Raw genomic sequence first — 21,936 nt, 5'->3', positions numbered from 1 at the left:
AAGAACTCCTGGCATCGCAGTCTGATGCCAGCACAGGGAGGGGGACACAGGGAGGGCGTGTGGTCACCCCACACTCTGCCGTCACCCACCCATTTTTATACTGCACCCGAGGATCTTTCTGGAGCCCAGGCTGGAGCCTTGCTCCCTGCATGTTTTCTTTCTTGGGACCTCACTGAGAGCCCCAAGCTCTTCTGGGCCTGGCAGGGTTGTGGCTCCTGTGGTCTGCCATGCCTACCGCTCTTACCCTGAAGCGGACCTTCCCGTGAGTGCTCATCTGCAGGTACAGGCGGTGCGGGCCGTTCCAGTTGCCATAGACAATGTCTACTTTGCCATCACGGTTGAAGTCGGCCAGGGCGACCCCTCGCCCATGCTGGTGGGGGTCATCCACGCCTGGGGAGGAGAAGCAGGAGCCTCAGGGCCATGTCCCCTGCATAATCCATGAGCACTCACCTTGAGCCACAGGGAGGGGGGCCTCTCACCCTGTGCCTGCACTCCTGGGAGGATGGGAGACACAGCTGAGTCTTCACAGCCATCGGCACGCAAAGGCCAGGAGAGCCCTGTCTCCGGGTTATTAGAGCTCAAGGCACATACCACGTGCACTCAGTTTAGGGTGGCATGGGTGGAGGAGGAGAGCAGTGGAAGTTCTGGGGGACCAAAGCCTGTGCTGCCATCTCCACATGGCCAACATTAAGTTGATCACATTACTCTTTTGCCGAACTCTCTTAAGGGCTCTTCAATACTCTTGGTGAAGTTCAGATTCCTTCCTGGGGACCACTGGCCCTGCCTCACTGTGCCCCTGCCCACTCTATGTGGTCTTTGTTGGGCTTTACTGTCTCCCTGACTTACTGGGCTCTTGTCACCATATTCTTGCCATGCTGCAAGTGAACCAAGCTCTTCTTACCTTCTGGGTATTTGTTCTAGCTGGGTTTTCCCTGCAAGCTGTCTCTCTGCTCCTGGTAGCCCAGCCCCTCAGGAAAGCTTCCTGACCTGGGCATCTAAAACAGCCTCTTTTTCTTTTTCAGCAGAATAAAATTCCACTGTGTGTTATGTTAAGCAAAATAAGCCAGACTTAGGAAGACAAATGCTGCATGTTTTCTTTCATTTGCAGAATCTAGCTTCATATGTATGAGAGGGGAGGAAGAGGCCTAAAGGGACGGGGGGGGGGGAACAAGAGAGGGTAATATGTGACATGAAAGCAGAAGACTATGGGGGTCAGCAAAAGCAGGAAGGAGGGAGGGAATAAGAAGCATCAAGATAGCTATACATGAAAATTTCACAAGAGGGCCGGAGAGATGGCTTAGTGGTTAAGGGGCTTGCCTGCAAAGCCTATGGACTCATGTTTGACTCCTCAGGTCCCACGTAAGCCAGACGCACAGTGACACAAGCACACAAGGTTGCACGTGCACACAAGGAGGTGCGCACGTCTGGAGTTCGAGTGCGGTGGTTGGAGGCCCTGGCATACCAAGGCTCTCTCTCTCTCTCTCTCTCATATTCTCATATTTAATAAAAGGTAGTCTACTGGGCTTGCCCCCCAAAAGAGGAAAGTGTCACAGGAAAACCCATTATTTAGTATACAAAATAAAATAAAATAAAATAAATAAAATAAAACAAAACATATCCCTTCTCCCACAAACAGGCCAGGTCTCCCCCCATCCACCTAATCTGTCTCATCTTTTCCTTCCTGCTGCTGGTCACAAGTGACGCTCTGCTCCCCTGGGGTCTATTGCTCAGGGTCTGGTCTTTCCACCCACTCGATGTTCCCCAGGTAGGCACTGTCCTTGTGGCTCCTGGGTGTGCCTGCCACAGATCTACCTCAGTGCCTGTGGTTGCCTGGCAGTGTTCAGTAAGTGTTTGCTGAATGAATGAAGAGACATAAATAATTTGACAGCAGGCAAACTGGGGATGTTGGTGACAGCAGAGGAAACACTGCAACCATGACAGAGAAACCACAGTGGGCCTTTTGAGCACTAGAAGGGAAGAAGTACAGCATCACAAAATAACGTCATCCAATGAGGAGCCTGCTTTAGGGGAGGACATAGGAGGATCTCCCCAAAGGTGGCCTGACTTCCTGGCTACAGAGGCCAACGGCCTGCTCCTCAGGTCTGTGTAGAGCCAAGGGCAGATGGACAGGATGCTTTCAAAAAATAAACAGCTGCAGGGCATCTGCCTCTCCAGGTGGCAGGTAACAGAATGTAATGGGACTGTTGGGCAGAGGTTCAGGAGCACGGCTGTGAGCAGTGATTCTGAGGTGGGGGCCACTGAGAACCTTGGAGCCTTGATGTCCTCATGGGGAAGGAAGGCCTGGGACTGGGTGATGAAGGGAGATGAAGCAGAGACCCAGGCTTGAGAACGAGGGTCTGAAGGGACTGGGCCAGCCTCCAGTCCTCAGGACTGGTGCCCTATTAATTGTCTGCAAACTCCCCGGCCTGGGTGTCGTTGGCCTTCTGGATCAGCCCATTTCTCTCCTATCTGTGAGGCACCTTGACAAGGAGCTGGTTCCCTTTCGCGGGACTAAGCAGTGCCAGGCTGCACTTCACAGCAGCATCTGTGTGGGTGATGAATGCCCCCTTGACATGCCTTGTTAAACCCCTGCAATCATTCTGACTTTCAATTACAGGCCTTGCACCTTGCCTCTCCTCCTGCCTGATACCTTCTCCCACTCCAACTTGTTCGCTCACCTCTGCTTCCATCTTCTTAACACCTTATCAAATCCTCTTGGCTTTCTGCACTGCGCCCTTCCCTTGGCTCTGTGATTTCTCAGCAGTGAGAACACTTACTGCCAGACTCCAGCCTAGGAGGCAGAGCCAGGTGGAGGGTAGGCTGGGACAGAGAGTCAGCTCTGCCCGGGGAAGGAGAGTCAAGGAGGGGGGTGATAGGTGACAGGCTGAAGTCCTCTCACATGCAGCTTATGGAGCAGGAAGCCAAGAGAGGAGATCCTCTTGCATAAGAGAGACTGGCTAGACATGCACTTGGGGCTCACAGGCCACTGTTGGCCTCAGCTAAAAGCTGGTGGGACCTTTGATCTATGGGTTCAGATCCTCAGTCATGTCTTCCTGTACCTATAAAATGAGGTTGAGAAGATGGCTTAGCAGTTGGAGGTGCTTGCTTGCAAAGCCTGCCAGCCCAGGCTTCAATTCCTTTTATTTTTTTAAGTAGAGTCTCACTCTAGCTTAGGCTGACCTGGAATTGACTATGTAGTCTCTGGCTGGCCTTGAACTCACAGGGCTCCTCATGTTTCTGCATCCTGAGTGCTGGGATTAAAGGTGTGTGCCACCACACTTGGTCCAGGGTTTAATTCTTAAGCCATCCTTGAAAGTTGCATTCAAAAAGTGGCATAGGTGCCTGGTATTTGTTTGCAGCAGCAAGAGGCCCTGGTGGACACCCCCCACCACCACCACATGCACACATGTACATGGGAAGTACATGAAGTTTTAAAAAACTAGGAGGTCCGATGAAACCATTTCCTCTTATGATGGGAAGAAATGGGGATAAGGGGGTGTTGGAGAACATACACCATCTCCACAAACTTTTATTCTGTCCTGAGTGCCTTCTATTGTGTCAACAATGGATAGCACAAGATGTCATAGTGCTGGAAGGTTCCATGCAGGCTGTTGGTAGAGAAAAGTCATCAACAATCTTAGCCAGTGGTGGACTCTGCAAGCTACACAACTGACTGGCCAGGCAAGATGTGCCTACTGGTGGGACAGCAGCGTGACTGTTAGGGGATTAACAACTGCTCTCTGACTGGGTTAGGTCCTTCCTCAATGGCACAGAATTCATGGCTGATGCTGAAAACCTCGTCAAAAGCCTGCATCTGGGGAGGTTAATAAGCCCTAGGAGGGAAGCTACTACTGCTATTTGGCTAAATGGATATACAGTGCCCATCAACTTGCTTCTAGATATCTGTGTTTATGCCTAGAGATCAGTGCTGCTCTCACCTTTGGTTCGAGAAACTTCTTTCTGCAGCTGGTAATGGCTACTGAGGACACTCAAAACTTACCAAAGCGCGGACAATAAATGACTGTGGCGTGCTAAACGAGACATCTATACCCCCTCTAAGGCTCCGAACACTGCAGAAGAGTTGCACAAAGAACGTAAGGTCCATAGGCTGGGGACGAGCGCTGTGGAATGCTGTCTTCTGGAATATGCTGTCCCAATGGCCTTTGCGCTCACTTCATGATCTCACAGCGACTGTCATCACCTGCATAGTACTGGGCCCATCAATGTTCCACCATATATAATGGGGGCTAGTATGAGGGCCCCATTCCTCCTGGAGAGTTATTGGCAGTTCACGGTTTCTGGGGGAGGGGACACGTTTCCTGCAGTGATGTAGCCGCTGGGAGGTTGCCTGTGCTGTGGTCAATAATCGTCACCCAGGCTCACGCAGGTGACTAATTAAACTCAGTGGGTCGCATTCGTAAGTCCATAAGAAGAAAGGCATTGCAGTAGAAAAGGGACTAGTTGGAAAGAAGAAAGGTTCAGTGGATGGGATGATAAAGGGGGAGGGGACAAGAGATAGAAATGGGGGGATTATGATCAAAAGACATTATATATAAAATTGTCAATTAAAGTAATACAAATAATGAGCCAGGTGTGGTGGCCCACACCTTTACTCCCAGCACTTGGGAGGCAGAGGTAGGAGGATCGCCATGAGTTCGAGGCCACCCTGAGACTACACAGTGAATTCCAGGTCAGCCTGAGCTAGAGTGAGACCCTACTTTGAAATACAAACAAAAACAACAATAACAACAACAAAAGTAATACAAGTAATGGGTAACACAGGGCCTCAGTCCTTGTAAGCATATAGACCAACTTTGGAGCAATGTAGAAGCCTTAGGAGGTTGCGCTGGGGAAGAGGGAACCGGAGGCAGAAGAGCCAGTCTCTTCCAGGAAGCACAGAGGGAGTCAGGAAAGACTTTGCAGAGGTGACAGAGCCGAGCGTCAAGACATGAGGAAGTTCTACAGATGGATAAGAGAGAATGGCGGGGCGGCGAAGGGGCTGAGGTGGGCAGGGGATAAGCACAAAGGGAGGAATCAAAGCAGATTTGGGAACCATGAGGACTATCTGATGTGCATTTTATCCTGCTTCTTATTACAAATGGCTGATCATGAAGACCCCTGGTTCTAGAGCGTAAGTGCCTTTTCTAGGTGTGCAGTGGTCAAGTCAGCATGCCCAGCTCTAACATCCAACACTTAGCAAAGTGGTTGTCAGAGTAAACTGAGTGTTTTTTAAAAAAAATATTTTTTGTTTATTTTTGTTTATTTATTTGAGAGCGACAGAGAGAAAGAGGCAGAGAGAGAGAGAGAGACAGAGAGAATGGGCACTCTAGGGCTTCCATCCACTGCAAATGAACTCCAGACACGTGCGCCCTCTTGTGCATCTGGCTAATGTGGGTCCTGGGGAATCGAGCCTCGAACCAGGATCCTTAGGCTTCACAGGCAAGCGCTTAACCACTAAGCCATCTCTCCAGCCCCAACTGAGTGTTTTTTTAAAAAATTTATTTGCAAGCATAGACAGAGAGAAGAGAGATGGACAGACAGAATGTGTGCACCAGGGCCTCCAGCCACTACAAACGAACTCCAGATACGTGTGCCACTTCGCATCTGGCTTTATGTAGGTACTGGGGAGTTGAATCCAGGTTGTCAGGCTTTGTAGGCAAGTCCCTTAACTGCTAAGCCATCTCTCCAGCCCCAAGTTCAGTGTTTTTTTTTTTTTTTAATTATTTATTTGGAGAGAGAGAGACCACTTTGTGCATCTGGCTTTATGTGGGTACTAAAGAATTGAACCTAGGTTGTTAGGCTTTGCAGGCAAGTGCCTCAGCCACTGAGCCATCTCTCCAGCCTCTTGATCTGAATGTTTAAGACAAACGAGGGAGGAGCTAAATTGGGGAGGGGCAGCTTGGAGGAAAAACTGTGCTTATAGATGTAAGCAAGACTCAGAGAGAGGGTTTTGGGCCAATACTGGCTGCTGGCCCAGGGCGGGTCAGGAGCCTCAGATTTCTCCTTTCTGTTTTTAATATTTTTATTTATGAGAGAGAGAGAGAGAGAGAGAGAGAGAGAGAGAGAGAGAGAGAGAGAGAGGGAGGGAGAGAGAGAGACAGGGAGAGAAGGAGGGAGGGAGGAAAAGAGAGAAAGAGAGAATGGGCACGCCAGGGCATCCAACCACTGCAAACGTACTCTAGACATAAACAGCACCTGGTACATCTGGTTTACGTGGGTCCTCAGGAATAGAACCTGGGTCCTTTGACATTGGCAGCAAGTGCCTTAACCACTGAGCCATCTCTCCAGTCCAGATTTCTCCTTTCTAGTAGCCAATATCCCTATGGCTTGCAGGTGGTAGGGGTGTGGCAAGACTGAGGACCAGTGGGGGACCTGCTATGGAGCAGAGAAGCCTGGAGTCTCACTGGTCTGGGGACATCAGGGGCACAGACAGAGCAGGACTGCATCTACTCACCAGCACTGGCCGCAGCATCCACAAAGGTGCCGTTTCCCTGGTTATGGAAGAGGAAGTTTGGCCCATTTTCATTGTCACAGAAGATATCCGAGGCGCTGCTGCTGAGGATGGGGCCCACACTGACACCCCGGCCCCCTAGGAGAGAATGTAGGCCCACAGTGAGTGGTTGGAGCACGGCCTAGGTCTGCCTAGAGGACAGGGCCACCTCTGAGGCCCCTCAGAAGTTGTAATAGAAGGCAACATAGAAAAGCCTTTGTGAAAGTCTGACCTTCTGGATGCTTCCATGAACCAGACCTAGGCTTCCAGTCTCCATAAATCTGATGGCACTGAAGGTAAGGCCAGGGAGGAGCTGTACTGAGTCCCTTTGTACCAAAGCCTTCCTTCTATGCTCCAAGATGCACAGGTGTCCCCATACATGCCAATGCAGTCCCCTTCTGAGAGAAGGGAGGAATTACAGTATCCTTAAACCCAGCTCTCTGTAGGCAAGCTTGACCAAGTCACAGTGCCCCGGCAGCTTTCCCCAGCTCCAAGTTCTGAATACGCTGGTCAAGACTTCTGGGTGTGTTCCTGTTTAAGAACCTGTCAAAGTTGGCTTTGGCTGTAGGCCTTGGCTGCAGGCTCTGGCTGTAGGTACCAGCTACAGGCACAAGGATGCTTATGTTGCTCTGGCTGATGTATTAAGCAATTATGTCCATCAGCAGCAAACTGGCTGAGCAGATTATGGTGCATCCATATGGTTGATCATTCTGTAGCTACTAAAAAGACTGTGTAGATCCATATGCATTGACTTGGAGGCGTGCCCATAACATATTGTTAAAAGCAAAACTAATTTGGCAAGTAATAGTACAGTGTGATCTTACTTTTATTCTATTTTACTTTATTTTTTCAAACATTTTTGTTGCTTTTTAATATTTTTTAATTTTTAAAATTTTATTTATTTATTTGACAGCGACAGACAGAGGAAGAGGCAGATAGAGAGAGAGAATGGGCACGCCAGGGCCTCCAGCCACTGCAAAGGAACTCCAGATGCATGCGCCCCCTTGTGCATCTGGCTAACGTGGGTCCTGGAGAATCGAGCCTTGAATGGGGTCCTTAGGCTTCACAGGTAAGTGCTTAACCGCTAAGCCATCTCTCCAGCCCCTTGATTTTTATTTATTTATTTGAGAGAGAGAGAGCAAGAGGGCAGATAGAGAGAATGGTCCTGCCAGGACCTCTAGCCACTGCAAATGAACTCTAGTTGCATGCACCACCTTGTGCATCTGGCTTATGAGGGTCCTGGGGAATTGAACCTGGGTCCTCTGGCTTTGCTGGCAAGCACCTTAACCACTATGCAATCTCACCAGCCCTTTTCTTATTTTTTTAAAAGTAGGAAAGTTGTTGCTATATCTGAATATACATGTTTGTACATGTTTGAGTTTGAAAAGTGGAGAAGGTCACACTCCAAGCTATTAACAGTAGCTACCTTGGTGGTGTAGGACTGGAGAGGCAGAGACAGTAGTTGCCTTTTCTGTGAATGTTTTGTATTGTTTGGTTTGTAACAAGACTTGCAGCTGCTGTTAGAAAGAAAAAATATTCACTAAAGCATATATATTCTGTTAAAAAAAGATTTAAAAATCCTAGACAGCTTTACATTAGACTTTTAAGTCTCAGCATCAAATTTGAGCTCCTCATGTAAAGAATTCCAATCTTTTTTTTTTTTTTCGAGGTAGGGTTTTACTCTAGTTCAGGCTGACCTTGAATTCACTATGTAGTCTCAGGGTGGCCTCAAACTCATGGCAATCCTCCTACCTCTGCCTCCCAAGTGCTGAGATTAAAGGCGTGCACCACCACGCCCAGCTAAGAAGTCCAATCTTAATACATCCTGAACAAACCAGCTGGAACCAGACCTTTCAGATAAAGCTTTGCCTCCCATGCCCACCTGCACCCAGAAACCTGCCAGGCTGCCCCCTAGATGCCAGGGGAGTACCCATAGAAACAACCCTACCAGGATAGGACATGGATTCTAGTTTCAGTTTGGTTTCTTACAACCTATGTGACCTTGGGAAATTCTTTCATTCCCTGAGCCTCAGTAACCTGCCTTTATACTTTAGAGCTTTGGAAAGAATCAAACAGGGAAAGATAGGATGAAAGATTACAAGTGTCCAATAGGAGATGGAGGAACATGAAGCCTTGTACACTGTTGGAGGGAGTGTAAATTAGTACAACCACTATGCAAAATCGTATGGGTGTTCTCAGAAACACAGAACTACCATATGATCCAGCAATCCTGCTCCCGAGTAGATGTCCAGGTGAAGTGAACTTAGAGGTTGGAGACATTCTAGCATACTCCCATGTTCTCTACACTGAAATGAAACCACCCTCAGTGTCATCAGATGAATAAATGGAGAAAATACTATCCAGCCTCATAAAAGAAGAAAATCTTAATTGCAGCCACCCAGATGAAGCTGGAAGGCTACATACTAAGCAAAGGAGAGACAAATATACAAGAGCTCAGGCCGGAGAGATGGTTTAGTGGTTAAAGCGCTTGCCTGCAAAGCCAAAGGACTCAGGTTCGATTTCCCAGGACTCACATAATCCAGATGTACAAGATGGCACATGTGTCTGGAGTTTGCAGTGGCTGGATGCCCTGGCGTGCTCATTCTCTCACTCTCCTCTCTCTCTGCCCCTTTCTCTCTCTAAAATAAATAATAATATATATATTATTATATATATAATATTATATATATATATAAAATAAATTATATATATATATATATATATATATATACAGGATCTCCTGGGTATGTGGAACTTAAGGAGTCAAATCCTAGAAGCTGTGAGTAGAATGGGATTGCCAAGGGCTGAGAGGGGAGTTGAGGAAAGGGGCGGTGTTGGTGAAATAAGGTGCAGTTAAACAGGAAGAGTAAGTCCAAGAGCTCTATGGCACAGCATGGTGACGACAGTTAGTGACAACATACTGTATATTTGAGCTGGCTAACATGGTGGGTTTTAAATGACCTCACCACAAGTAAGTGGTCGTTGTGTGAGGTAATGCCATGTTAGTCCAAGCTGGCCATCCTGTAATGTATATACATATTTAAGAATGGAATTTCAAGGGGGCAAAGGGGGGAGAGGGTATTACCATGGGATATTTTTTATAATCATGGAAAATGTTTTAAAAAATTGAGAAAAAAAATAAAATAAAAAATAAAAACATCATGCTAGGCATAAAAAAAGTGCCAAATTTTTGGATGTCAATTTAAAAAGTGAGGTGACAGGAAGAGTCTGCAGATCCCGCAGCCTTGTGCACAGTCGGGACTGCAGGGATGGCCACAGGGCTTGTCAGAAATGCGGACTCTCAGGCCCACCAAACCAGGTCCTGCGTTCCGACACGGTGGCTGGGTGGTTCGTATGCCCACCGAAGCTTGAGGTTCATTGCTGGCTATTGTTACAGGAATAGTTATAATAACTATCCAAACTTTTTAAACGTAAAAAAAAGCTCATGCCTAGCAGTATGATGGCAGGCCAGGCCCTGTGCCACGCACCTCTGCACGGGTCAGGGGATTGCCTGCAGTGACTGGGCTAAGCTGAGGAGAGGGCTTTCCCGGGTTCCTCCCACCCCGAGGAAACAGTAGGATTTTGTCATATGTGAAGATGGAGACTTCCCAGCACAACGGTCCTGGGACACGGGAGAAGGGAGACACAAACAGCATCGCCACTCCCACTGCTCTCTTTGTGAACTTCATTTAAAAAAATATCTATTTACTTAATTTATTTACAAGAGAGAGAAAGAGAGAGAGAATGGGCATGCCAGGGCCTCTAGCCACTGCAAACTCGAGACGCATGCACCACCTTATGCATCTGGCTTATGTGGATCTGGGGAATCGAACCTGGGTTCTTAGACTTCACAGGCAAATGCCTTAACCCCAGCCCCCTTGGTGAACTTCTTTCTGATGCCCTCTGGGTTTTCGCCTCCTGGATTTCTCCAAGGTAGTCTGACCAGGTCTCAAGGCGAGTCCAGACTCATGCAAATGAACAACAAACTCTCCATGGCTCCTGGGAGAGTCTCGTCATGAGAGCAGTGGCGTTGGGTGGTGGCCTGTGGTTGCTTTTCCACAGTCGGCAGGAAGGTTGCTGAGCCATGACCTGGGCACCTCCTCTGCCCATTAAAAGAGAATGTGCTAAGAGGCTGCTGGCAGCTGTCCCTGCCCTGGTCATTGCCAGACTCCAGACCAGGGGAAGGTTTCCCTGAGAAACACTCTGCTAGCTCAGGCCCCGGGAATTCCAGGTGGACCTCTGCACTTGCCGCCATGTGACTGCAGCCTCCTCCTCAGCTCTGGCATCCTTCAATTTCCTCGGCCTCTGGCTCCCAGGCTGTGACACATTCCCTTCATTTCCTACAAAGCAGGTTATTTCCCTTTTGGACAAATTTCTAAATCTTTCTAATTAACTAATTGGGTTGGGTTGAAGCCTTGCACCATTTGTAACCTGTAATTACTAGAGATTGCCATGGTAACCACACTACTAATTAGCAGCAATTTATTGCCATAGCAACCGGACCGTAACAGAGATGTTACCCATAACTCCTTCCTGGCAAGTTGGCTGCATAGTTGGGGAGCAGGTGAGTCCACAATCAGGGAGCCAGACTTCCGGGCCTCATCCCCAGAAGCCAAGTAGAAGCTAGACAGGGTCCAAACCAGGGGCAGCCAGGTGTCTGCACCCCTCATTGAGGCTAGAGAAAGAGGGAAAACCCTTGGAACTGACAAAACCATCCATCATGACTGTGGCCTGCCACTTCTCCTCCCTGTCAATGAATGAAAAAAGTATCAGCTTTTCTTGAAGGACTTATCCCTTCCTCTTTTGCCCTCCTATGCCCTGCCCAGCTTGTCCTTCCCTGCTAAGGTTTAGCACACACCACACAGGGCTACCCAGAGGGCTGTGAGGAAGAGCTTTACTTAGCCTTGGATAATGATATCCTAATGGAGTTGACTCTACTCTGTATCAATGAATTCTTTTCTATTCGAGGCCAGGAATTCTCATGGACACAGTGCCCCAGGTGAGGCTGCAGCAGCTAGGCTGGTGGAAGGCCAGACCTTCTAACTGGACATCAGCAAATCTGAGTTTGAGCCGTGTGACCTTGGGCACATAACTTAACCTTCCTGGGCTTCTGTTTTCTCGGCTCTGACCCGAGCCAGGTAATCATAATAGCTCCTTCTCAGGGGTATCAAAAATACCAAGTGGGATGGTTTTTGGAAGGTACCTTGGAAAATGTCAGGTGCCATATAGTCTTTAGCTGGGACTATTTACCACCTGCTGGGTGACTAATACCATCGTATTTTTGCCTGGCATGTCAAGCTTCAAAGGCCCCCCTTTTTATGCTGTTAGGCTTTGAATGCTCCTCTCTGCCCATCCCTCCCACTATATGGCCAGACTGTGTGAGAGGGTGAGGTTCCAGGAAAATGCCCATCTGTGGTCCCCACTTCTTCCTCTTCTTTGCTCACTGGACCTAAACCTTATCGGGCAGGCTTGAGTGTCCTCAGCAGCTGCACCCCTAGGTCTCTCTGAACCATGACACTTTGACAATGCAGATTCAAGAGTGATTTGGGGGAGGGCTTGCATTTGAGAAGGCATCTGGTCAGCCCTTAGTGACTGGGTGGCAGAGGAAGGAAGAGGCTGTGGGGTAGATGACATGTTGCTGAATTGCTCCAGCCAGTGGGCTAGGGATAAAGTAATACAGTCAACGATTCAGAGCGGTGAGGAAGGACCTCTAGGTTTGTGCCTAGCCCCTGCCTTTCTGTGGCAATCAGAACTCGGGAAGGTGTCCTCCAGGCCTCATTCCCTTGCCGTATAACATCAGTGGGGACGGGGAGTGAAGTGAAGATCTCCCCTGAGGCTTTCCAAGGTGCTTTACTTTTCAACACATACACACACCCACCCTCCACAGTGGACCATAGGAAAAGTGTATGGGAGCTGCTTCCTGCCCTCCCTGCCCCATGGAAACTGAGAATCCAGGCCCTTCAGGCAAGGAGCTTGGACCATGACATTCACCTCCTGAAATGGTGATGGAGAGACAGGGTTCTGGTAGAACCAAGGTCCATGGGCTGTTAAGAACATCCAAGATATTGTGAAAGAGTAGGGCCAAGATGCTGAACAACACAAGGCAGAGAACAAGGCCTGTGTGTGTTTGGGGGCGTGTGTGTATGAGGCAACAGGCGGACTGCACTGGGGGGAAGTCTCCCTTCCTTATTTCCTACAGAATTCTAAGTGGAGGTGCTGATGCCATCTGGGTCCTCGGTGGGCCTGCCGACGTTGGCAAGGGGACGGGCAGGACTGCGCAGCGCTGTAGGGTGGAGGCTGCCCCACAAGGGTGCTGCAACCCTGCTCATGTTCTTCCTCTTCTGTCTCTGCAGGAGGTACAGGACTGGCTCCACAGGTTTCCAAACTTTGGTCACCAGAGGTTGCAGGAGGCCCCTTCTCCCTGTGCCACCCCAGCAGTCAGGGGCCAAGAAGAAGTGGGTGAAAGACTGGCAGGTGGAGTTGCTCAGTTCCCGGGGCTCTGCCTTGTGTGCTGGGCATCGTGTGTGCGTCTCACCATCAGGGTCACGGCACGGCTTGACAAGTGTCACCACCACTTGGTATATATTTGTCACATGTAACATATTTTGAAGAACAAATATGGAAGGGCTAAACTGAGCTAATTAACATAACATCATCCTACAAATTTATTATTTTCATGGCGTGAACACCTAAAAATCTAGCCTCTTGGCAATTTGCAGGAATACAATGTGTCGTTAGGAATTACAAGTTACTATGTTGCACTATAGCGCTCTTGAATTCACTCTTGGGTAACTAAAATTTTATCTTTTGCCCAACATTTCCTCAGTTTTCCCTCTATGGTCCCCCTTTTCTTCTTCCTTCCTTGCTTCCTTTTTTTCTTTTTAGATGTAGTGTCTCACTGTAGCCCATGCTGACCTGGAATTCACTATGTCGTCTCAGGGTGGTCTAGAACTGACAGTGATCCTCCTAACTCTGCTTCCTACGTGCTGGCATTAAAGGCTGACGCCACCACACCTGGCTGTTTTCTAAGAGAGGAAACTGAGCCTTACAGAGGAGTCATCACAGTTGACAGGAGGTGTGGTCCCAGTTCAAGCCATTACACCATGTCTCCAGGCAGCTTCTCAAACATTTCTGCTGAGGACCCTTCTCAAGAGGGAGGGCTTTGGGGATGTATCTCAGAGAGCTTAGCCCCATGGTGTCATTTATTTTAAATCCCTTGAGTTATCTGAGAAAAATGCATGCAAAATTACATTTCTAGTGTATTACCCCTCTGTTTTTGTTTTTAATCTTCTGTCAATTATCGAATGCGCCTGGGAATTGGCTCCAGTATATCCTGGGCTTTGGGGAACCTATCACTCCAGACTTGCCCTGGCTGTGAGACCTGGTTGTACTCCTACTGAAAGGTCAGCACCCACCTTCGGACCTGGGATGCTCTTTGGCCCCCACCCTGCAGGCCTCAGCCTCACTGCTGATGGGAATCTGCCAGAAGGGCTCAGCTGGGCTTTGGGCCTCTCTGTCTCCTCCAATAATGACTTCCTATAAATCAGATCTGCCCTCTGCTTTGTTCCACACTGCACCCAGCCAACAGCAAAACTCCCCACCTGACATCATAAATCCACCTTCATTTTCTTTCCAAATTTCCTTTAAGGCTTCTTTAATCATCACCTTGCAGCCCAGGCAGATGCTCCCTCCAAGGGTGAGGTCCAAAGGCAGGTTTCCTGGGTGGGGGGGCGGGGCTGGGGTGAGGCCATGTCTTTCCTGCCAGGAAGAGAGCTGGGCTCCAGCTGAGGAGAGGATGAAGGTACACATGTTGTGCCCAGACCTAGAGACTGGGTAGGGGGACATGGACTTCATGTAGCCCTGGCAAGTGGGCTGATCCTTTCAGACTGGATTTAGCACTGGGCCCCCAGGAGATGCCCAGCAGAGGGCCCTGGTGTCACTTTGTCACAGCCTCAGGACAGAAGGTGTGGGTGATCGTGGCAGTGTGGCTTGTGTGTCAGGCCATGGACTAGACATGCTCTGTTCCCCTCATTTTCCAACTTACTGTGAATTCAAAACCTGCGTTGGGAGCGGTGTTTATCAACTATGGCTGTCCAGACAGGCAGGCATGGTGTAGGTAGGATCTGCACATGGCAGCCTGCTCCAGACCCTGACCCCTCAGACACCATGCAGGTCAAGGTGCTTAGAGAGGCTAAGGGAGGAATGGGTCACTGAGCTACAGAGGCAGAATGGACTTTTGCCTCCCACTTCCTCTTCCCTTTGGTGTCAGGCCCTCTGTTACCTGGAAACCATTTTTCAGAGTTCCACGGAGGGCGGCTCTGTACATTTCCTGACTCTCAGAGGCTTCTGGCAATTGAAGTTGGGGCTTGGGATTCTCAGAGAACCGCTGTATGGGACACCAGTGGCTCTCCCTCTGCTGCCTCCAGGGGCCCTCAGTCCCCAGAGAGAGGGCACGCTGGTCGCTAGATGGCACTGTGACCCAGCAGAGCATCCGTGGCCGACAGAATCGATAGTGTCTGGAAAGGCGGCTTCCCCGCCCCCTTTTGCAGAGCTGCTGGACTGTCAGGTCCCTAGGTGCCATTGCCCGGCCACCACACCTGGGTTACCCTCTGCTGCCCAGAGAACCCCAGGCTGACAATCTGGGGCTCCAGTTCAGAGCCTGCCTGTCAATGCCTGGTCCATTCCCAGTGGTTAAGGACTTCCCTTTTACCAACCAGGAACAGTATTCTCGAGTTGGAAACCAGCAGGAAGGTCAGCTGCTTGTAGCGTTGGCAGATGAGGGTCTAAGTGCTGGTTTTCTACAGACTTCCTAAACGACCTTGGGCAAGTCCTTTCTCTTCTGAGGAACCTTGGTTAGTTCCCTTGGCAAATAGGAGGCCTTCCTACATGGCCAGCTAGCAGTTGGAGGCTATGCGGCATGGCTCCCTTACGCACGTCTGACCACTGCTTGCCTCTCTTCAGCCCGCTCAGGCCCAGCTCATCCCAGCCTGCTCCCCCGCCTCAGCCCCCCTCCACTTGCTAGGCTCCTGGCACTTGCCTGGTGCTGAGCACTGGCCACCTGCCCAGAGCCTCAGCCATCAGGCTGGGCTCAGCATGGTGGCCCTTACATTTGGGGTTCACTCCAGGGGCTCAAGGGAGCACTCAGCGCTCATTTTTACCAGCCAGATGTCTATGTGTCATTAACTGAGTGACAAGGAGGGGGAAGGGGCTTGCAGGGTACTGTTGGAAGGTGCTGAGAAAGGCGGGCAGACAGAACAGTAACTTGGTGGGCCAAATCGGTTCTTGTCAGCCAAATGGTTTCTGGAAGTCTGCTGAGCTGCTCAGATGTGTCCTCTGGGCATGCCAGCTGCCCTGGCCTCCTCCGTGCCTCCACGAAAGCTGCTGTCCCCTCCTTGGGCTGTCCTGTCCTTCCAGCATGGGAGGGTGGCACAGTTGGTTGAGGCTCCCATTGCATCTCTGCTCCTCAGCTGTCTCCACTTGGCCCCCACCTTCCCCCTCCTGGGTTCCATGCCAGCCCAGCCAGCGTGAACAATGCCCCCTCCATGCTCCAGCCTCCCGGATTCTTCCATTCTCTGTGTAATGTGCTTTGCTGGCCCTTGCCTCCCTTCTATCTCATCATTTTCAAGTGCTTCATTCCCCCCCACCCCCGGCCCCCGTCCAGCCCACCTCTCCCTCCCCTTCTCCTGCAAGATCAAGGCACTTAATTGTCAAGCCAGCCCAGTACACAGAACTGGGAGCTACTCAAAAAAATTGACTGTACCAATCTAGGCTGAAGCGCTTCATGTTTATTTCTCTTCCCAGGGAAATGCGGTTTATTACTGACACTCAGCCTTTCTGTGGCACACTCATGCCCAGAGATCTCAGGCGCTTTGATGGAGCCTGAGCTGTGCAAACTATTTTACTATCTAGTCATTTGTCCCCACAAACTTTGTCAGACAGGTCAACGTTAACCCGTCTTTCCACAGAGGTGTCTGAGGAAGGACATCATGAACTCTGGGAGGCAGTGGGAACCTTTCCTGCATAGACACCGAGATTTGCAACCAGACAAGGGTGCACAGGCAGGCAGATAGCTCACACGACCCCTCCTGCCTCCTTCAAGATCTAGGACTCGAGCTCTGGCTGCTGCCTTGCATGTGTCTGTAGTGGAAGCCAGGGGCAGATGTAACCGGAAGGTCAGCTACTGAGCGAACTTCTGCGCCCAAGTTCAGGGGCGCTGAGTGAGAATGAAGCCCCAGGGTTGTTGCGCACAGCCCTGGCTTCCTGATTTTTGGCACCCAAAACAGGAACTGGATGACTCTACTACCATCAGCAAGCTATTGGCAGATTATCAGAGTTTAGTCAGCAGCCGTGCTGGAATTAGAAAAACAGCCTTCCCTAGAAAGAGCTCTCTGTCAGAGACTGGGACAATAGGTCCCCATCCAGAAAGCTGGCAGGGGTGGGGGAGGATGGGGAGGGTGTGCCTTACACACACACACACACACACACACACACACACACACACATGCACAGTGCTGGAGAGGGTTTGGAACAAGAACACAATTCTTTGAGCTCAGTTATCCGCGACGGGACCCGGCTGAAGCTTAGGGACTTAGCACTCAATTCCTGGCCGCTTATGTGTAAGTAAATAATTTCATCTGCTGTTGGGCAATAAAGAAAGCTTTAAATCTCAGCTCTTGTGATCTGTCAGTTTTCTCCCCCACAACCTGCTCACTCATCGCTGGGGTTACATCAGGGGTGGAAGCAAGAAGTTCCAGGGATAGGGTGACATTGTGGTGGTTTCACCACACTTTCTGGCAAGCCCCTAAGCCTGGCATCCCCACGAGTCTTCCGGAGCTCACACCTGCCACATCTCTCCCAAACCCTGGGAGAAGCAGTGCATGTGATGGGGTGGCATGATGTCTTTATCTTCCCTTGCTCCGGGACATAAGAGTTACCCTGTCTTCACCATCAGTGATGAATGAGATGCCCCTCCGACAGGCCCAGCTCCAGCCCATAGCCTCGGTGCCCTTCACCTACCTGTGTACTTGCTGACCCCTGCCTCGGCAGCCACGTCTCTGAGTGCCAGAATGCCCCGGGAGAGGTCGCTGGCCTCGGGGTCCATCTCAATGAGGGCATCGGGTCCCACATTACCGTAGGCATAGTTGGCGATATAGATGGAGTAGCGTCCAGAGCCCTGGGGAGGAAGAAAAGGAGGCTGGTGAAGAGCTCCACCTCGGCCCACGCTAGCCTTCCCCCGAAGTCACCCCGCCCTGGGGTCAGAGCTGTGTTAGTGGGCAGTTTGCAGGCTGCAGCCCAGGGTGAGCTTTCCATAATGGCTGCAAGGCGAATGGTGCTTCACCACTCAACCTCCCAGAGTCAGGCAACAAAGCAGCAGCCGTGTTTCTCCTTCTATCCTGTTCAAGAAGAACACATCCCTCCCTCTCCCCCACAACCACCTTTTTATAGACAATTTTCTAATGTGCCTCCCTCCAGCTGAGCTCGCTCCAGCTGCCAGCCAGGGTAGCTGCTCAATAAATATTTGCTGATTGATTGATCTACCAGTTCCCATTATTCTCATCTCTCTTCTCCCATTCAGACCCACTCCAGCCGAGGTGATGAGCGAACTCCTGAGCCTGCTTCCTCTCCTGCTTGCCCTGTGCTTCTCCCAGGCCCCGTTCTGATGGCAGGAGAGGCCCTGCTTCACAGTCTCCCAACCCTCTTCCATTCTCTTCTCCCCATCCTATCAGGAAGAACTATTTTATTGCTTCAGCCTTTATAATACTGTCTCAATTTTTTTCCTTCTTCGCAACCCAGAGAAGCCTTGGGCACTGGCTCCTTGTTCCATAGCCATTTATTCAGTAGTTCAAACCCTGCTGATATAAGGTTCTTTTCTGCCTGTTATCATGTATTGTGGTGCTCTTTCTCCAATGGATGCCTCTTCTTCCCAAGAGATAAGCATACTTTCTAAACGAGTCTTCCAGCTTCCCTCTTATCTTCCCATCACTTGCTCCACAGAGGATGCTTCCTGAGCTTCCACCATCTACGAGGTGTCCTGTGATGAATGATGAACATGAATGCCAAATACCCAGTCCCTGCCCTTGGGTGGCTTGGAGTCTAGTGTGAATGGCAAGCAACATGTGAAAGAGGACACGAGAAACAGCTGTGCGTGAGGGGACAAGACTGGCTCTCCTTCCTCCTGTTGGCCCTCTTCGCTTGCTTTGTTCGCTGATCCTGTGGCATTGTGAACAAGACCCTTGTGTGACTGGGGTGTGGGGACAGAGGAGGAGCTTACTCTGGAGCCATCGGCAACCACACAAGTGCACTGCACAGGCAATGCACAGGACTTCCTGGGGGCAAAGAACAGGTGCTCCTAGTCTGGAGGTGGGCACCTCACTATGGGAAGTTCAGTAAAGGGGTTTCCATCAAGCCTCAGCCAGTGGAGTGAATGGAGGGGGAAGAACTTTCTGGGCAGGGAAGAGAGAGGGACATAGTCAGAGAAAGCCTAGCCCAGTGCTGCCAAAGGCAGATCACAAGGCAGGAAGTGCTAAGGGGTGAAGTCGGAGAATGCAGGAAGGCTGACGACTTTGCTGCCCCTTTTCCTTGAGCTATTGGAATTTCAACCCTGACACTTGGAAATGAATGCTTTTCAGGTCTTGTTACTCAAAGTGGTCCCAGAACCAGCAGTCCCAGTCCAAATTTACTGGCCAGAATCTGCATTTTTTTTTTTTTCAGAGAGAGAGAGAGAGAGAGGGAGGGAGGGAGGGAGAGAGAATTGGCATGCTAGGACCTCAGCCACTGAAAATGAGCTCCAGATGCTTTCGCCACCTAGTGGGCATGTACGACATTGTGCTTGCCTCACCTTTGTGTGCCTGGCTTATGAGGGATCTGGAGAGTTGAACGTGGGTCCTTAGGCTTCGCAGGCAGACACCTTAACTGCTAAGCCATCTCTTCAGCCACAATCTACATTTTAATAAGTTCTCACATGACCTCTAGGCAAAACTTAAGTTTGAGTTGCTTTATAACACACTGGCTTCTTTGATGAGGGGAGAACTTCGAAAGGTTTTCACCCATTGCAGGAGCTCGGTGTGTGTGGGGGGGATGATTGCATGGAGTAAAAGAGGAGAGCCAAATGGAAGAGTGCACTATCGTGAACCATTCTTGACCCCACCAGCTGTTAGCAAGCTCATCAACAAATGGGCAATTAAGCCCAAATGGACTGAAATGCACTTTGCTAGGAATTAGAAGCTTTATAAAATTCGGCTCTACCCAATTCCTTATTTGAATTCACTGGGGTGATAAAGTAGATAAACATAGATGTATTATAGTGGAGAAGATTGTGGAAATTTACATGTGAACTTGACCACAATGATTCAAAGAAGATGAGGTGGTTACGGGGGAATGGAAGGTGTGTCTTGTTCTCATGCTTTAGCCTGTACCAGAGCCACCTGGAGGCCTTGTTAAACTTCCGAAGCTGGGTCCCATCCCTTGAGCTTCTCATTCAGAGATCTAGAGTGGTCCTGGATGAGGCTCATTTACTTTTTCGTTTCTATTTTTTATTATGTGTGTGCGTGTGTATGGGCACACATGTGGAGGATAGATCATAACCTCAGGGTGTTGGTACTCTCCTTCCATCTTGTTTCTGAGACAGGGTCTCTCATTTGCTGCTGGTTAGGCCAGACTAGCTGACCTAAGAGCGAACTTTGGGAGTCTCCTGACTCTACCTCCCACGTGGTAGGCACGTTGAAATTACAGATGTGAGCAACACTTTGTGCCCAGCTTCACGTGGGTCCTGGGGATCTGAACTCTGGATGGCAGACTTGTGGAGCATGTGCCTTTAATCGCTGATCCATCCTCTCAGCCCCAGAAGATAAACATTTCCATCAACCTCCTAGGCGAGGTACACATTGCCCATCTAGAAACTCCTCTCTGAGAAGAACTAAGAAAGTTATTAGCCTGGTCTTTGTAGAGTTCCAGCCCCTGGCTGGCTCCCTGGCGTTGGACGCATTGCTCAGTCTGCAGGCTGCCTCTCTGCATGTGCTAAATGGGGGATCCGATTCCCCCTGCTTCCTGGCAGGGTTGTTGAGAAGCTGAAATGAGACAACGTTATGTGAAAGGTCTTTGAGGAGATAAAAATGCTATATAAACATGAGGCGTAATCATTATTGATCAGGGAATGCTTCTTGTAAGAAATCAGCTTTGAGCTGGATCCGGAAAGGTGGGTGAGTGATGAGGCAGCTGAAGATAAAGGACGCATGGATATTCCAAGCTTGGGGGAAGTGGGACAGAAACACCCATGACCCACAGCCAGGACAAGAGACATTCCCATGCTCTTGAACCTCAACATGTGTCACAGCCTCTTTTAGGGCCTGCTGAATTCAGCCCCACACCACTGGCCTGCACCTCCCTCCCCAGCAGGCCTGGAGGGCAGAACGGGGCAGTGCCTGAGAATCTTTATTTCTAACAGTGTTGATGCCACTGGTCTGGGGAACACACTTTGAGAATCACTGATGAGGTAGACATAAGCTCCCCAGGCAGGGGCTGTGGCGTTGTTGAGGTTGGCAGGATACAGCTACAGGAGAAAAAAAACAATCTGTTTAGAATCTCGTGTCTGGTGGCGCCAAGAGGCAGGGTAGCAGAGAGGTGAAGAGGTGTTTGTTTTGTTTTCAGGCAGGCAGGGTGCAATTTCTAGTCTTGCCTTCCATTTGTTGTTTGACCAAGGTCAAATTGCATAATTGCTCCAAGCCTTAATTTCCATATCTGTGAAAGGTGATAATGATAAGCCTGTACTTCTTAGGCTTATTGTAAGGATTTGGGAAGAAAAGGTCTTGAACGCGGAGCACCCAGCACAGGCGCTGTGGTTAGTTGTGTAGGCGGGAGCGGTTTTCCTCTTTATCACTGTTCTCGCGTGCTTACATCACGCTGCATTGCTGTCTCGCAGTTTCCACACTGGCCTGCGCCTCTTCCGGCTCCTTCCTCACTCTTCCCAAGCCCCAGGATGCCCAAGGGTCTTGGCTGGACTTAGAAAGCACCTACTCCTTTGGTATAACCCACCCTAAGACTCTTTGTAATCCCCCTGGGGCCTGGGAGGCTGGAGTGAGGGAGGACAGGTAGCAGGCAAGCTTCAGAAGGCCGCCCAAGATGCCAAGGGCATCTCTCTTTTTCCTTTTTCCTTTCACATGGTGCTTCTGTCCTGTGGTTAGGTGTGTGGGTGTGTAGATGACCTTATGATGACAAAGGGTACTCCCCGCTTTCTGTTCACTTTCGGGCCCTCCCTCCAGTTCTGGAAGAGGGTTCCCACTTCTGCTACTGTGGAAAGCTTGGTCCTGACCAAGGGGACAGGAAGCCAGGAGTAGGAGAAGAGACCCCCAGCTCTAACCATTCTCTCAGGGCTGGTCAGCGCTGCCTCACTGTCCCCACCCATTAGGCAGGGGTCCAGGTGGCACGGATTCAGGTCAGGGCTAAATGTG

At 50.0% G+C, this 21,936-nt stretch overlaps 1 protein-coding gene across 2 annotated transcripts in view; it reads right to left on the bottom strand.

Moving 5' to 3' along the window:
• Crtac1 (cartilage acidic protein 1) overlaps positions 1-21,936 on the bottom strand; it is a 169,555-nt gene that overhangs the window by 32,715 nt on the left and 114,904 nt on the right. For both annotated transcript variants that reach the window (XM_045134200.1, XM_004669893.2), the window contains exons 5-7: positions 17,507-17,663; positions 6,455-6,589; positions 245-390 (exon numbers count right to left, since the gene is read on the bottom strand). In XM_045134200.1, the coding sequence (XP_044990135.1) occupies positions 245-390; positions 6,455-6,589; positions 17,507-17,663 (438 nt within the window). The remainder of the gene's footprint in view (positions 1-244; positions 391-6,454; positions 6,590-17,506; positions 17,664-21,936) is intronic.

The sequence above is a fragment of the Jaculus jaculus genome, chromosome 1 (genome assembly GCF_020740685.1).
Source record: "Jaculus jaculus isolate mJacJac1 chromosome 1, mJacJac1.mat.Y.cur, whole genome shotgun sequence".
Lineage (NCBI taxonomy): Eukaryota > Metazoa > Chordata > Mammalia > Rodentia > Dipodidae > Jaculus > Jaculus jaculus.
Note: the sequence above shows the minus strand (reverse complement) of the source record. Positions and strands in the feature narration are given on the sequence as shown.